Source organism: Xiphophorus couchianus, chromosome 6 (assembly GCF_001444195.1).
Source record: "Xiphophorus couchianus chromosome 6, X_couchianus-1.0, whole genome shotgun sequence".
Taxonomy (NCBI): Eukaryota; Metazoa; Chordata; class Actinopteri; order Cyprinodontiformes; family Poeciliidae; genus Xiphophorus; species Xiphophorus couchianus.
In genome coordinates, this window is record NC_040233.1 from 21,011,602 (window position 1) to 21,029,712 (window position 18,111).

Sequence of the window (18,111 nt, forward strand, 5' to 3'; positions counted from 1 at the left end):
GATGTACCACAGCTACAAAACTCTGGAATGAAATGGCTTAATTACCTTCTCCTTGTGTAGATAAGTTCTCCAGAGCCTTGCTAATGACCTAATTATTTTATTCAGGTGTGGTGCAGCAGAGGCACATCTAAAAGTTGCAGGACACCAGCCCTTGAGGCCTGGAGTTTGACATCCCTGCTGTAACGGAAATGGACAGAAATAATCCGCCCGCTGCACAGCTCCGGAGATTTCTGCTTCCAAACTACTCCATTCCTACTCAAATCACTTTAATAATGTACAGATTAGAGAAAAGGTATTTGCACCCTTGCAAGTTCTTCATATCCAAGTTTTTTGTCACATTTAAACTTTTCAAACTTTATGAGGATTTTGGACTGGCACCGTCAAAGGTCAGGATTAAATTTAATTTAGTGAACAGGCTGGAAAACTCTCCAATATTTTTTAAAACAAGTTTCCAAAGAAAATGGGACAAATTTCCTCTGCAGAGATGTAAAATAGTCCCACCTCTCAATATTAGGGTTATCACGTATGGACAGGTTAGTTTGTAGCCTTATCCCATTAAAGAACAAAATCATTATTTGAAAACTGCATTTTGTATTTTCCTCAGAATATATTTGTAAAATACTTGGTGATTTGAAACATTTAGATGCATCAAAAAAAAAGAAAAACAGAAGAAATCTGTAACATCCCTGAGCTAAAATCTACGTTAAAGATATTTCTTAAAATACAAGTATTATAGAGGAAAGTAGTGATCCAAAAAGATAAACAAAGTGGAAAATCTCAATAATTCAGTTGCTTATATTCCCTTAAAGCTATTTGGAAAAAACAATTCTTTAAAATACAACTAACTACCTCCCAGGTTATATACCGAATTTATTGAATAGCTGAGCTACGTTTAATTTGTGTTTCCCTTGCAGGTCCTTTCACCTTCTGGACTTTAGATTAAGACATGCTCCTCCATTGCACTGCCAATACCAGGAATCCATAGCTTTAGCAAATGCTTATGTATAAATTATTGAGGCAAACACTGCTATTTGCTTTTGGATGTAATATAGAATAAAATCTTCCACAACTACTAGCAGCTGAGGGGAAGAAGGGAGGGAAGAGTTTAAAGAAAAAAAGTGAGAGGAAGAGAAAAACCAAGAGAGGAAAAAGCCTCGTCTTACCTTCCAGCACTGTGAGCTTGGCATTGGCGTTGATCTCGCCAACGCTGTTAGTGGCGGTACACTCGTAAATGGCTTCGTCTCTATGGGTTCGCAGAGGCTGGATCCGCAGCACGGAGCTCGCGCCGTCATCGAATTCAATCACCTGCGGGTGGAAAAAGCACAAGGAGAGTAAAGTTGGCTTTCTTTTCCAAACATTTATTGCATATGTAACCAGTTTGGAGGAGATTGTTGTTTGATCTTTCCACAAACTCTTTCATGTGCTCTCACATGCTGCCCCTCCTGCTAAAGTTTGAAAGTTTTCAGCAGGTGCGATCCAAAAACAGTGAGAACTCCCACTTAAGATGTTCCCCTTGTGTTCATAGGTACTTAAAAGAAGGAGGGGAATACTTTAAGGGAGTGCATGACCAGACTGGGTGAAGCTCAGGAAGAGGAGAAGGAGGATGAAGGAGCAAAAACGCAGGAGAGGATGAAGGGCGACTGGGAAAAAAAAAAATAAATCAAGAAGGAACCAGATTAAAAGGAAGTGAAGTTTTTAGGTTTTCACTTGGAGAAAAAGAGAGTTGATTTGACTTCCAAAAATTGGATGTGGCACACCAGCCTTGCAAAATTATTCCCACTGCTTGAACTTTTTCACATTAAGTCCAGGTTTTTAGAATTGTGTTTTGCTGTAATTCTGCTGGTGCTCGTCTCTATAAGCTTTGCACATCTAAAGATGGAAATATTTTCTCATTCTTCTTTGCAAAACTGATCAAGCTCAGTGAGACTGGATACAGAGAATCCCCAGATGTAAGTGTTCAATCATTTGGGTCTGAACTTTGACTAGGCCTATCAAACACATCAGTAACTATGCTTTGGAAGGTGAAAATCCTCTCCAGGTTTAAGGTGCAAAAGTTGACCAGACTAAAATCTCATTATATAATAATGATTTTGTGCAAAAACTGTAATGAAAATATTTAATATTTCCCATAGATCAATCCAAACCTGTACAAGGATAATAATAGGTCATAGCTTGCAGCTGTTTTAGAATTTGCATTCCTCTATTACCCACCTCGAAGCGCTGGGAGCTGACTTTCTTGCCCTTCTTCATCCAGGTGATCCTCGGCCTCGGCTCTCCTGTGGACCGGCACACAAACGATGCAACCCCGCCCGAGATGCCAGTCTGGTCCTCGGGGGTTTTGATAAAACTCGGCTTGCCTGGGAAGGAAAGCAGAACAGAAGGGGGGAAAGGTGAGAGTAGTTGTTTTTTTTTTCTTCCACCTGCATTTTAAAACATGGCAAAACCTCAGATATCACTTTCCCCTCACAATAGCAGGCATGAGACAACTCACACGGGGATTGTTGCTGTGAACACCTGCAGCTTAGTCATGGGAAAAAAAAATCCAGCCTTTTGTGCCTGCCTGTCACTGCATCATGTTGAATTTCTAACATTTATGTGTTTTTCTTTCCTCTTTTAGGATGATACACCTAAACCAGCTGCCATCCCCCACAATCCAAACACGGCAAACTACTGTGTTCAGACTCTGTTCATCCTTCAGACTTCCCAGATTATATGTGTTTACAACAACACTGTGCCCTGCCATGGAGAGCTCCTCCAACTGTTTTCCTCTCTCTGCCTTCAGGGGTTTCTACTGGGCACCACACCCAGAATCATTGTGTCCAAAACAATGAGGACTGCATTTCATTGACAGGCTGTCAAAACTGACATGATGCTACAATGAGCACACCTTGAGCTCCATGATACAGCCTCCCCGTGCAGACATGCATAATCCCGGCTTCGAGAACGTGAGCCATTGTCCTCATTAAGGCCTCCGTCAGCTCATGTTTCATCTGTGGAGTCGTTAAAGAGGCAGGTGGGGGCGAGGGGATCACCTGAACCATAGACGGAGGCATGCACAATGGAAGTAAATCATTATGCCGTGTATAAATAGGAGCTGCTAGCTTTCCCTCAGTGAGATTGTGGAAAAATATGGGAAAGGGGCGGGTCAATATCCAGTTTGCATAACTCTGCACCGCATTCAGACTTGGAGGGAGCCTGCAGTGATCAGCTTCTTCAGGTCCATCTATCAAGTCACCAGTCTCTATCTTTGCATTGTTGAACAAGAAGAAGAAATGTTGCAAACTGTTGTTGCTTGGGATCACTTTCCCACCTCGAGGCATGACACACCGATGATGTAAAGAAAATACATACTGCAGGTCTACAGGCGCTGAAGTGCGAGAAAATGCGTAACACCTTCACGTCACTCTGGATGGTTTTGTACACCTCTAAATACAGCTGGTCAGAGACAGGGGCCATCATTAGGTGAAACACCAGCCAGGAAATCTGCAGGTTTCAAATATTTCCTGTTTAGCTAAAGGAAATGTACCTATGTTTTTGAACGATGCAAATGTCGTCAATTAAACTATCTGTTTATATATGATGATGCTGAATTGATCAAAAGCAAAAGTATGACAGAAAAAAAGAATTTATTATCCCTGAAACAAACTTAAGGAACACATTTATTTTATTCTGGTCTTTCGTCATTTGATCCATCCATCCATCCATTGCATCACTGAGATGGATCCATCCATCCATCATTCATCTGATCCACTCATCCATCCATTTATCCATCCTTTAATCAGCAAACCCATCCATCCATTATTTAATAGGTCAATCAACCCATCCTTTAATTAGTCGATCACCCATCCATCCATCAATCAACCAGTCAATCATCCATCCACCCTGTTAAATTTCATTTTTTATTCCCTCTATCTCTTAGGATTACCGTTTATGGTATCATAGCCCAGCAGTAAATCCTTTTCTATTGCTGCAGAGTGACTTACTGACAAACATGCAGGTAGCAGCGGGTGAGCTATGTTTAAGATTACAACTCTATAAGCATTAAGGACGTATGTCTGAGCATGCATCACTGCGCGCATGGCTGCTGAGCTGGAATCCCAAAGAAGCGATTATCACCAATCTGACTTCCAAGAGCCGTTGCTGACATCTGTCCATAGCGGTTTCATTTAAATTGCCATCTTTCCAGTTTGTGATTTCAAGGGAGGATCAAACAGCTTAAAAAATAAATAAATAAAAGTAAACACTTGCCCCCTTTACTTTAAATAAAGAATGTCAAAAATATATGCTGCTACAAACATTTAAGTCAAGTGTCAGTAAAACGGAGGACCAGAGTAAACTGGCCTCACAGCCGTGTTTTTCCTGCATTAATCCTCTCAAACATGCTTCCATGGTTGACCTATAACTCAAAGGCCAATCTGCTTCAAATTTGGAGCTGTTCATCGTTAATCCAGATCTCAGATTCAGTCACAAAACTCTCGAGAAGCCCTCTGGTGACCCTACATCCCTGACTTACAGCTGGGGTTAATAGTGGTCCAAGCACTCTCCAACAAACAGCCAGGAGCGTTTACTTCTCGACTCAGAGAGATTTTGTGTTCCTCCATCGCTGTTACCACTGCAGGCGAGTGAGAATATAAAACTGGTGGGTTTGTCAGTTCTTTTCTAAAGGAAACAGAATCCAGACTCAACCTTTTCTTCCTTGCCTGTGTCCCATTTTTCTGCCTGTCAGGCAGTTGTCACATGAAAACAATAAAAAGGACAAGGTGGAAAACACACGAACCTACCTATGCAAATCCTTCTCTCAGCCATGACTGCAAGCTCCGAGATGCACTCCTTCAGTTCTTTGATACATCACATTCAAAATTACAATGCACAGAAGTTTCTGGATTAATTGTCCAGAACAGTTTGGCAACAGGTTTGTACATTTATACTGTTTAAGTTTTTCAAGTGAGGAGACTCCCACAACTTAACACAGCAGTTTCGTGGTATTAAAGCCCAACTAAACCCCAAATCAACTCTTTTTTTTTTTTCTTTTTTTTTACAGATAAGCTGTATAAATTGGTTGTTATGGATGCTATCTATTGTTTCTAAGCCAATTGCAAAATATTTTGTAAATTACTTTAATTCTGAAATATTTTTGCCAAAAACCGTCCCAGTGCTGCCCTGTTCGGGTTGAACGGTCGCTGCTGCAGTTGAATTTTCCTACTGGTTAAACTGGCACAGCTTGGTTGATGTCTATTCATCCTGATACTTGGCCACACCCCTTTTTGTCTTTTAACTAAGCCCACTTTGGTGGAATGTTTTTAAAAAATCGTCTGTGGGCGGTTTAGTTACACTTTAGATAACTTTTATTATACAAGGAAAGCTACAATTGTTCCAACTTCTGCAAATATTAGATTGGAGAAATTTTGGGGGAGAATTTCTGCAACAAAATATATGTTAAATGATAAGTTGGTCTATTCTCCATTCTGTTTGTCTATGTTGTAGGCTCCTTCTAGCTAGCTTACAGTGTCACATTATGCAGAAACAAGCGGGGGACGGGGAGAACTGCATCGCTCTGTATCTAGAGTGGAAGAACACTGGTCGCTTCTTTGGCACTTTGAAAAACATCAAACAGTATTTTACAAAGGGTAACTTAAAAAAATATTTTTTTACACGTTTCCATGGTAACCATCAAACACCTACAGACACTAAACTAATGAAAGCGGTATCTCTTCAAAACAGTACTGCTGTACTGAAATGGATACGTGACTGGGGCTGGAAAAAAATATTTTACCTTTCCAAGAGCAAAAAAAAAACTTTAGTTATATAATAAAGTGAATACATGAATTTATAAATTGAAAAAACCCCCACTACATTTAGTGGGAAAACAGTCTGAACAAATTATAGAGTCATTAAGGAAATGAATTTAAAGCTTTTTAGTGCTTTGAGGCCAAAAGCTTAACACAAAGTGCTGGCACTTTCTAATCGTCATCATTATAACTAATTCATTATGTTTAGCTGGTATACTGCAGAGTCCATGTTTAGCAGTGAAAGATTCATATTGGTGCCATGAAGATGTGAAACTTAAACCTGACACAGGTTGCAGGATATTGACAAGTCTACACAGAGATCCTGGTTTTAGGATGGACTGAAGGAATCTAAAAGCTGCTGACTGCTTTGGGTTTTGGGGATTAAAATGCTCCTGTCAGTTAGCTTCATGCCTGCAGCTGTATTTGTGGGGTATGGGGCACTTAAAAGCTTGAAAGGTGTTGGTGAGAGTGCTACAATTCTCTTATATTTCACTGGATTGATCTCTAGTGGTAAGGGTGGCTGGTCAGAGGAGGTAAAAGTTCACCAAAGAAAAACACAAAATGAAAGGCTTTAAGTACGGAATAAAAAACCAGATGGGAAATTGTAAAACAGATAACAAAAAATAAGATTTTATGCGCAATTGTTCATGATAGTAAAAAGTTTTTTTTTCCTCCTCTTCTTGCTGAAGGCCTCCCAGCAAGCTTGTAATAAATGCAGCAGCAGCAGCAGGGAGAGCTGCGTAAATGGCTCTTATGTGGCTAACAATTAGTGTATTCCCTAGCCTGCCAGGGTGCCCAATGAGAGAGCTACTCTGCAGGGTAGAGTATCAGGGATCGATACACACACAGCAGAGAGAAAACCATTAATTCTTATTAATAATGGATTAGCAAGTTATCATTTTCATGGGACAACACTTAGTGGGAATTTGTCTGATGGCATCAGCACTGGTTGTTTTAATGGAACACTTCCATTAAGGCCCTTTTCAGACCATTAGCAGGCAACTTGTTTGCAATTAATTCCATATAAAGCTGTCTTCCCTGCAAGTTATTTACCCTGACAGAGTCAACTGCACTTCGGGCTGTTTGTTTAAACCAATAAACATCATGTTTTCTATCTGCGCTTCTGTTTTATGGGTGAATCTGAAGGAACATTGGGTTATTTGGTATTGAAAATGGCACATGTGCAAAGACCTTTTAACAAATTTCACAAGGATATAAGTCATTGTGGGTCTGTTTGCTCAATGTACGGTTACAAACATCAATTATACCTTAACATGCACTAATAGGCACAGTTAAAACCATCTCTGCTCTACTGCCAAAGCTAACATCTACAGTTTTCCTTGTTTCTGCTCTTGGACTAAATTCCACATTGCTAATAACCTCATGAACAACTATTAATAATACCAATGTTGATGGCGATATATCAGACAACCCAGTTCTACATCTTTCCTTACTCCAGTATATTCGGACAATGTTGCATGAAGCAAATGAGAACCAGCAGGCATTGTCACGTTTATCTTATTGGTATTTCATACTCCAAAGTACCTGAAGAACAAATGCCTTTCCAGGTGCTTGCTGGATGTCTCAGTTTCAATATTCAGCTCGGATTACATTCACTTCTGATAAGACAAAAAACAGAGATTTTTTTTTCTTTTATACAAAGTTCTGTGGCCAAAGAAAGATGGCTCTTCGTAAATGCTACCAGAGCTGTAGTGAAATCACAAGAGTAATGTGCTTTATCTTTACTGAGCTACTGTACTTAAAATGTTTAAACCTAGAGAAGAGAAAAGAAAAACATCAAACTTTCAAAACCCCTGTGGACAGATGAAGACAGGCTTTCTATCAGGCCTTCCAGTTCGACCTGAATTATTCAAGACAGTGGAGAAGAAGGAGAAGTCTGAGTGCAATTACCCTTCACTCATCTCTTTCCAGTGTGAACAACATTACTGTAATGGCTTTCATCTTCTCAAGCTGATTATAAGGCAGGGAGGCATCTCTCAAGTCTGCTCTCTTGCTTTTTCATTGTCAGTGAAACATGCTCAATGACATTTGAAATAAAAAAGGAAAAAAACACTCCAAGTGAGCATTTAAAATGATTGTTTCATAATATGGAACGATAAAAGCTTTGCTATGTACCTAAAGATGGCAAGACAGTAGATGTTACAGGTATTACTCGGCTGGGAGTCTTAGGTGTTACATTACCTGTGGTATTTAAACCGACGCCCCAACATAGAAGATCTAGTCTAAGATGACTCACAATCTCTGACTTCTTTCAACCCACTTGCTACCTTGTGGGAAAAAGACACAGGATAAAAGCAGAAACTCCGCATCCGTCTACTTAAGTTAAAACTATTTCTGCTTTTATATTTTTACACCTCTGCAACAGAATTAGGCAATAAATCAGTGCAAGAATAAAGGAGTTTGCAGCTTTTATAACGGCTGATGTATTGTTCGCAGCACAATGCAGAAGAAGGGAAACATCACTCCCTTTTTTCCATTAACAGCTTCTAAATGCATGCAGTCCTGACCTATAAGATGAGCTTGCTAATGTGTTGCACGGACTACACAGCTCATTTACACAACCCAGGGGCAACATCACCTCCCATGTTCACAGAGTTCACTCGGTGAAATTTGCTCATTTACAATGAATGTCATAAAAACATTTTTTCCCCCCAATTTGACACGACGAAGGACGTCTGAATGTTTGAAGGCTTGTGTGGGTGTCAACCTGGGGACACATGCATGCAAAACAAAACAGAATGAGGAAAATGGAGCATTGTGTATGCAGCTTGAATATATAATGGTGTATAGATATCTTCAGGGTTCCGACACAGTCTGGAAAAGCAGGAAATTTAAATATATGGACAAGAAAAAGTGTGGGAAAATTTCCAAAGCTTATTTCCCTTTGCCTGATTCGAAAAGTTGTCTCCTTAAATCCATCCACCAATCCATCCATCTACACTTTTGCACATCAATACATACATCCATCCATGTAAGTTCACATCTACAGTATATCCACTGTAGAAACATCTTCAAAGGAAATATAAAAAAAAATTATTGGAAATCTCTAGAAAAATAAGACATTTTAAAAGGGAAACTGTATAGGAACCCAGTATTAATTAAAGCCAGCATCTAGTGCTGCTGTAGTTCCTGAGAGGGAAATTCAGGCACCTTTGTAGGACGCCATGGCTCGGACCTTGACATTAGTAGCCCAAGTGGGAAAAATGTGTGTTAAGTAATCCTTGGAGGGATAAGGGCAGGGGGGCTCAGATGATGAGATGGCCACAGGCTTTTTCACAAAACCCCATTTTGGGGGTTAGCTACCAATTCATCACCACAACCGCACTAACCTCATTAATTTGTCAGACTTTGATTGGCCTTCCCTCCGAGACCATAAAGACCTTTGTTCTCATCATCTCATCCATAAGCCCCAGGAGTCTTAAGAGATTCAACTTTCCAGCAGCTGAGTAAAGAGAGGAAATTAAATTATGTAATAAGAGAAAAAAATGACACAACAAGGAGATTCCAGCTCACTCGCCATCCTCCTGATTGTGACACTTTCGATAGCCATTCAACCATGAATGCACACCAAAGATCAGTGTGAAAAACAGGAAGGAAAACAACTGGCAGAAAGGAAGTGAAGCTAGTACTGTCAATGAAATAATAATTGAAACGTCTCCCTGTCTGTCAAAGACTGACACTTCCTGTCATCCTGCGCCAGCGCCAACACTGGGCCACAGCAGAGAGTTTGGGTGACTGCCTCCAGCCCTGTGACTGAGCTCTCTAATTAAACTATTAATCTCACATCATTAACCTTCGATGACACGTTCCTCCCTGAATTCTGACACTGCTGCATCGGCACATGAAAACAACTTCCCTTCAAATCTGCTCCATATTCCCACGTTATCTTCGCTGTTCTTAGCTTTAACATCGCTTTGTTTTTCCCAGCTCCTTTGTACCCAGGTTGCATTTTGGGTATAGCTGTTTGTATATATGTGGACCACAGCTGTGTGCTAACTGCATTACTCTCAGACTGCCTCTCTAAGGTGGATATGGTTACTTTTAATTAAAAGAGAATCAATTGTTGTCCCTGTCAGTGTTTGAACTGGGTGGCCATATGGGCACTTAAAAATACAATCCAATTTGCAGGGCCCCCACCCAAGACCCCATCTGGCCACCCATCTCCTAAACCACTTTGGCATCGCATCACTCCTTTGTCTGAGCATCAGAAACTGCCAATTCAATTTCCAATGGTTAAGTTGTAGGTAGAAGTGGTGACAAAACAGGTTAGGGAGTGTTTAAAATCATTCCAAACATGCTTGAACTCATAATAAAATCTGTTAAACCCAATTTGGCATGAAAGTCAGATTCATTTTGGGCTTTTTAATGATGGGCAATGATTGAGTTTTTGACTACAAGCTTTTTGTAATCAGCAACATGCATATTCGACCAGTCCTCTAAGCCAAAACTGGTAGAGTTCATTTAACTTGGTTGTGTTCCTGGCTTTTAATTACAGTCCACAGATTTTCGAATTGTGCTGAGGTCAGGGGCTTTGACAAGGCCAATCTGGAAGTTTAATGCAACCATTCAAAAACCAGTTTTGATGTGTGTTTGGATCATTCTCCTTTTTAATGCCCAGCTGTGTCAAAGTCATATTACCCAAAAAAGATTCTAGTATTTTGGAAAAACCTATTAAAACAGAATGCAACCATCCGTGATGTGGAAACTGATAGAAACCGGTGTCACTTTCACAAAAGAGAGAATCCTCATTGACCGAGAGGACGCTCCAAAATAAAAGGACATTTTCAGACGCCGTAATAAACAAAAAAAATTTCTCCTGTCAGGCACAGTGGTGATAGCATGAGCTCAAGAGTCTGTATCACTGTTCCTGGTACTGATTCAGTCAAGAAGTGCAGAAAATAATAGAAGTACCAACAAATTCTCCAGATTTTTTGGTGGGTGTCCTAAAAGAAAAGATCTCAGCAGCCTGCCGATGTTTGGCTCTGCTGTTGTGGCTCTTTAAATCTCTGACTAAAATGATATAAAACTGAGCAGCACTGAATTTACATGGGTGGAGAAATTTAATTTTGCCTTTATTTAGCATAAAACCCCATAACAGACCAGCAGGAAGCATCTATTTTTCACAATGTGCCATTTTCATTCAAAAGAAAATGTTTTTCATTAAATTAAACCCAAAAAGTATGAATAGAAATATCAGTTCTTTCATTAAACCAATACACAACCAAATTTTACACTGAAGGCAGCCATAAAATTCAATGAACTACCTACCCTCAAAGGTGCATGTAGGTTTTGCAACTCCAGAGTGATTTTATTTTGCAGGAGTGAGTTTTAAAGGTTGCCGACTCCTGCAACACGACAATGATCCCAAGCACAAATCAAAACAGGTTTTTGAATGAAGCAAGCTTCAGGAACGGCCCTGACATTCAACCCGTTTGAACAATCGTCTAAAGCAAGAAATCACTTAGATACAACTCCGTGCTCAAATATCCAGCTGAAATCAAGCAAAGAATCTTATTTTCCACAACTTGCAAAGAGACATTTATTCAAAATATCAGTGGAGGTGTACGGGTTGAGGGACTAGAGAAAATGCATAATGAATTCAAACTGAATCCACCCCAATCCTGTTTTTAAAATCCTTTAAGTTGTGCATTTAATTAACTTTCCACCCACTAAATGGAATGGCTCAAATAATCATTAAAAGCCCATAATTCATGTGATACTCATGCTGAGTGTAGTTTTATGATTAGCAAAAGCCCCCTCCTGTGAGAACTCTTCTTTATGATCGAGTCATTGGCACAATAACAGCAAAAAAAATGTCGAAAGTGGCAATAAAGTGCAATTACTTTGCCATGGAGCATCAAGGATCACAAACAGGACAATAAAAGAGTTACTGCATGGCATAGTGCCTTGATATAAAAAGTGATTAAACTTGAGTTAATCATTGAGCCTGTCTAATCCGCAGTCAGGCTGGGCTGGCCTTCTGGCACCCCATAGAACAGCTCACCCAAGATCAGAACCAGTGAGGAACCACAGGAGACGCCGTGCATCAAAAGCTGATTAAAGTCAGTGAAATAAGTCAGAAAGGCAGCGCCTCTGAAATAGCCGCTATGTTTAAGAGAAGCGTATGTCTGACCTTGAGGATGACCTTCTGGTAACCTATTGTGTTTGAGGAGGACATTTAGAGACGGACTGAGCTCCCGAGGGATCAATGACCAGCACTCAGAGTAATCACACTGTATTGTTTGGCTGCTCAGTGAGGACATGAGATGAATGATCTCACAAAGCCATAACACTGATAGGACTAACAGGCAGCTTTTATTTATACTTGCAGCGCTGTACTAGCTTTAATTCACACTTAAATATATTTCACATCATACAAAGATAACCACAAAAGCAGGTTGCATCCTATCCAGATTTTATTTCTCTGGAGATTCTTTATATTGGGGCATGATATGCTATTTATTAAAGGGAATTAGAGAACTATTATCTAAACTTGACTTGGCTGAGATCAGTTTAGTGAAACTGATCTCAACAGCCCAAAATGTAGTTAATCACATTTAATTTATGATTTAAAAATCAAAACAAGTATTTCTTCATGTTAGACCAAAACAGTTTGATGACTTTAGTCCCTTGGTAAACTAAATCACCATATAAAAACTCAATTTGGATTTTTCTTGTGGGATTCTCATATTAATTTTCCACAACTTTTGATTTCCGAACGGAGGGAGGTGAGGGGTGTTCTGTATTTATCTATTCTGGCATTAGAATATGAATGAAAGTAAACATATGATGACAACCTTTAAAATGTGTCTGCCTTAGAATAAACACACAGCTATGAAGGAAAAGCTAACATGTTTTCTTCCTGTGGTTTGCTTGGCTGCTTAGCTGTTCAAGGAGGGTGACGGGGGGAACAGACTTAGCCCGTGTAATGAGAAACTTGCCAGGCACCTCGGCCATAATATCTGTCTACAGGCTGCCCTGTAATACAGCAGATCCAAACCAGAAATATCAAGCTCACATAACTAAGTTCCATACAAATTAAAGGCACCAAACGAACACAACCCTGTGATTAGTGGTAGGTGTTATTTTTGACCCCCCCAGCTGTCTTATCTTAATTCTATGTGTTTTTTGCTTTACAGGGTGGATAATAGCAGCTTTGGGCCTCTTTCTGTGACTGCTTACACTACACATAAATAAACCCCGCACCAAGGACAATTTTTCCTAGCAAATCTTTTTTGTCTCAACTTCCTTTTGTTTTTTAACTCCACCTTTTATTCACATAGAAGTGTTTGGGTGCACCCATAATAAATACACATACATATTTATCATGTAGCAACTTGTGGCATCAGACTGTCTTTGTCAGTTAATTAAAATGGCTGACACAGTAGTTTTAATCCGTAAATGATATGATCACTGAAATTAGAGACTAGGGCAGTCTAACTCTCACTGGAGGCACAACGCAAAGAAAAAAAAAACTGTGAGCATCCTAAAAATCCCCAGTGAAGCGTGTTGAAACGGTAAATGGATGCAATAAAGGCAGCAACTCACAAGAGGAAAAATAGTTGCAATCCAGCATTTTGTGCTTATAATTCACTTTTGCTTGTACCTATCTGCAAAACCGAGTTTAAAGACAGCGCAAAAGCAGAACGGCGTAATAATAATCAAGGCCTCATCCTAACTCTACTCTGAGCATCTTAAAGAGTCAGCATATTTAAACAATATCCTTATAATGTTATTGGATGGGATGGGAGTTTTTTAGGTTCTTCAAAAAAAAAAAAGTGGATGCCATTGAATTTAACTTCTTTTGCTAGTTTTGGGACAGAAAGATCACACAAACACAACAGCAAGATAAACACTGAACCTGTAATTAAATTCACTTCTCTGCAGATGTAATTTGCTTAATTCAAGTAGCATTGTACTTTAATATTTTGAGTTGATCATTTATTCCCTAGATGCAGCAATAGGTCAGTGGTTGTTCATCTTATTGGGATTAATTTATTTATTGGGATTAATAAATATTTGAATTTCACACTATGGCTACAGTCAGGAAGAGAAGCTCAGATCCAGGATCTATTTGGATTGTGATCTGATCATTTCTGTATTTTTTAGATCTGCCTATTGTATTTTTACTGAAATATTTGTTCTCGTTTTAGTCCTTGAAAAAGCCAATACAAATAAACAATACAGGCCCCATCAGTAGTACTACTGCACATTTTTTCAGATTTATTTCAACATAGAGCGATTTGAGATGAGAGATATTAACCAAATATTTTCACCACAATAGTTTGTTGCATTAATTACAGTACAAGCAATGATAAAAAATTTGAATTTAATGAGTATTTAATAATCCTGTTCAGCAATTACTGTCTTTTTGGTAATACATCTGCATAAATAATTACCTTTTTTATTTTATTTTTTTACTATTTTGACTAGCAGCCTTTATTTGACAGACACAAAACTGAGAGAGGGAAGACATGCGGTAAAAGTCTCAAACCCATGAGGACTAAGGCCTCTCTACATGGGTCGCACACTTTACCCTTGTGCCACCACTGCGCCCAAGAAGCCTGTTTTGCACCTATGGTATATTTTATTATCTCAGAGAAAAAGAATCAGCCAAAATAATGCATTACTTTGGTCTATTTAAATTATAAGCAGAGGCAAAGGCAGACCCGCAGGACCACAACAAAATTGTCAGGACTGCAAAAACCTCCCTGCAAGGTCAAGTTTACAGTGAAACTAAAGAAAAGACGACACACCATGAGAACAAGGCCCTGAGAGACAAAAGGCAAAGGCTACAGAAAAAAACTAATCCTCTTTGATGCATGTCTGAAAGGACAGATCAGTTGGTCAGAGGGAGGCAGAGGGGTGTCGGGGCGTAATTGAATTACAGTGACCCAATGACAGCACTGTAGGTGAGGTCGTGTGTTGAATTAATTCTGTTCCTGACCTTGTCTTTGGTGGGGGAGCGGCCCCCGGAGACCCAAAAGGTCCGGCGGCAGAAACAGATCTCTCAGAATGTCTTTTCCCAGCCAAAACTGTCACTCAAACAGACAGCGAGGCACAGAGGCGGACGGATCTCAACTGCCTCCACTGTATGCTTATTTTTAGCTCAGGTGCTAATGCTCTACCTATATGAGAGCGCATGCATTAGGCAAACATTTTTGTCTATTTTCTGGAATCTGTTAAGAGTCTGAAGTAGAAAGTCCCTCATGCTTTTAGGATGTCCCAGGAGAACGAGGTTACTTACTGTCTGCCAGAGAGGAGATCACCCAGGAGCCGAGTAGAAGCAGCAACAGCAACGCCCCTCTGGGCCGGAGGGGCCCTGCCAGGTGAACGTTAGGCACCATGTTCCAAGATGGCACTGCTCCCTCCTCAGTCCCTGCTGCTAGACGCGTCCCACTCTGACAGGATCAAAGACTAACACCTGAGAGAGCAAAGAAATGCAGAACAGAGGTGCGGGGACATTAGTATTCAAACTCACTCTGCATTTGCATAGATTTGAATGAGCAGCATAACACAGTTAGGCAGAAATATCAAAAGCAAGTCGCAGAGCAGAGCTAAACGTGAAAGAATTTAAGTATACATGTAAAAAAAAAACGACACTGGAAGATCTTTGTTCGCGATCAACAAGGCATCTAATACCCAAAACAAATCCTGCTTCAGGAGGGGGACAAAACCGGTGAAATTGATGCAAGTACATCAGAAGAAGAGGGGAGGCAGCAATGCAGAACAGTTCTACAAAAAGGAAAGATATTCAAAGGGAGATGTGGATGTAGGATCAATTTACTCAGCCACCTTCCCTCCAACAGAGGGGGTTCAGTTAAAAACCCAAAGGACCTCCTAAACAGCAGTCCCAGAGGACCACAGCACACTTAATGCCTCCCATTAGGAAATTGAAACTGAGCCATCCAGATGGTTTCAAATCACAGAAAGTGGAATGATCTCATAGAAAGACAACATGACTACATAAATAAACCTATAACACAACGGCTTCATGTAAAGCTGCCCTTTTGCCAATTTGTGCCATTCCTTCCTACTTCCATCCCAAACCTGTAAATTACATCTTATATTCTTATAACGTACAATGTAACTGAGCATTTTGTTGCAGTTAAGTCCAGAAATGTATGGAAATACATATATACAGTAGGCTAATGCACAAATAGTGAAATTCTACATTATTATAACACTATTACCATTTATTTTGGCTCTGGTAACTGTCTTTGCCAATTGGCTCATAAAATAATAAAGATATCCTTGATCCAACCAAAATAACTCCTAAATGACTTCCTGCTGGGGTCATATAACCACATTTCCATTCAACAGTCTGAGTAGATGATAGAAAATGGCTTAAAAACATTGCTTCGCAAAGAGGGTATGAAGCGTCCCCCTGGCGGGTGCAAATTGGCTCGCTGTTGCTAAGAGACCCCTGGCAGAGGACAGAACCGTTTCATACCCAAAAAGGTCAGGAATGAAAAGACCAAAGCTGCGAAGGCACAAAATGGTGAAGAGCGAAAATGAGAGGCACCCCAGAGGGGAGGGTACTGTCAGGAGTTGGTCAACAACAAATAAAAGTAGATGTATCACTAATTAAACACAGTAGGAGAGGGTCTATAGTAACACTGCATTGTGAAGAACTACATTTTTCTGCCAATATGCAAATAATAATGACATAATTGTGCACTTTTCAGAAAGATAAAACAGTTTGAGACAGAGGATACTTTAAACATGTGCTAATTAATGGTTAGTAGTTCATAAAAGTTCAAGATTGTTATTTACACAAAACGTTTATGGAAAAATCAATAGCATGACCTAACTTGTTTAATTTAAATGAAAGAAAAGCATCAGTTACTTTAAAAACTTAATAAAAAGGATGCGTGGCTCTCCTTTTCAACTTAAAGAGAAACAATCTTTTTTTTTTTTCCTAAACAAGAACAAAGTTGGGGAAAGAGTTAGCACTGATTTATACAATAATCTATACAGCAGGAATAACTTTGGTCATTCCACTTTCTCTAATATTTCATTGAAAAGACTTTAAAATGCAATGCAGGGAATACGAAAGATTTCATTGGCCTAAGTGCTCTGTTCCTTTTTTTTTTTCTTTGAACGTTACATTTTTACATGGTAGATCACAATACAGTTATGGTTTTACTGTAAAAAGTATAATTCTAACATGGTAATTTTGCTATTCCAGCTACCTGTAAGGACCTCTAATAGTTTGTCTCTTAAGGAATCAAATTTATTGTCAAAAACAACTCAGTAAACTAACGTTAAGTTTGTTACAGCCTCCAGTTTAATTGTCTCTTGCCATTATAAGCAAAGTAAAAGTAATCCCTTTGAATTAACTACATTTCTAATGCCCACACTCTTGCCTGCAGCCATCTCTGAGTAGCTATAATAATGTAAAGAACATCACAGCGTAGCCAGGATAAAAATCTCTCTAAATGGATTTAAAGCCCCCTGTCAAACCGATTTCTGTAGAAGATGACCTAAAATGTCAAACCAACCCTTTGATATGTTTAATTTTTAAACCTTACTCCCAACTCTAGGAACAATTTATGATGAGAAAAAAAATAAAAAAGACAAAAGTTCAAGACGCTGAATATCTTGAGGCTTGCTGGGTGGCCAGTCAGCTTTATTCTATTCAATTCAGCTAAATAAGTTAGAGTGTCAGGAACATAATGCCTCCAGTATCTTGTGAAGAGAAAAAAAAGCATTCTTAAGCCTGTGGAGGTCATTACTCATGTGGCTCTTTCAATGCTGGTGAAAACAGAGAAAATGCGCACAAGGGGCCACATTTACAACAATGACCACCTTCTTTGATAAACATTCTTCCATGCAGGTACTTTAGTACATGAAAATATCAACACATTTCACATCTGGGTTTTTTTTCATTTCTGGACCATTTTTACCTACTTTCTGAAGTTATTTGCAGAGAGAAAAAGACATGCTTGACTTAGTAAGACAATAAGAAGGAATGCAGTGTATAAGCCCAGGCTGGTGCCTGACATGGGCACAGACCCAGACATTTAAAGTTGACAGCCAAGTCTTTGTCGTTGCACAGGTATGCGCCTCGAGGCGTCGATTTCTGCAAGCCCAATATCCGATTCCAAACACGCCTTGCGTCTAAGAAATTTCCAGAGACGATAAAGTCAACATCATCTATCGTACGTGAAGGTTTGAGCTGAGATCGTATCGAACTTTAATACGCTCCTCCCTGGACGTACACTTTGAAGAAATACCCCTAACTGCAGCTGAAGTCATTTTAAACCCCAAGGAAAAAAAATAAAAAGGAGGCTTTCCT

At 39.5% G+C, this 18,111-nt stretch overlaps 1 protein-coding gene across 18 annotated transcripts in view; it reads right to left on the bottom strand.

Annotated features, from left to right (window-relative positions):
• LOC114147024 (protein tyrosine phosphatase receptor type F) overlaps window positions 1-18,111 on the bottom strand; it is a 240,532-nt gene that overhangs the window by 137,231 nt on the left and 85,190 nt on the right. For all 18 annotated transcript variants that reach the window (XM_028021538.1, XM_028021537.1, XM_028021536.1 and 15 more), the window contains 3 exons: window positions 15,058-15,234; window positions 2,212-2,357; window positions 1,164-1,305 (listed from right to left, as the gene is read on the bottom strand). In XM_028021538.1, coding sequence (XP_027877339.1) covers window positions 1,164-1,305; window positions 2,212-2,357; window positions 15,058-15,157 — 388 coding nt within the window. In that variant the 5' untranslated portion in view covers window positions 15,158-15,234. The remainder of the gene's footprint in view (window positions 1-1,163; window positions 1,306-2,211; window positions 2,358-15,057; window positions 15,235-18,111) is intronic.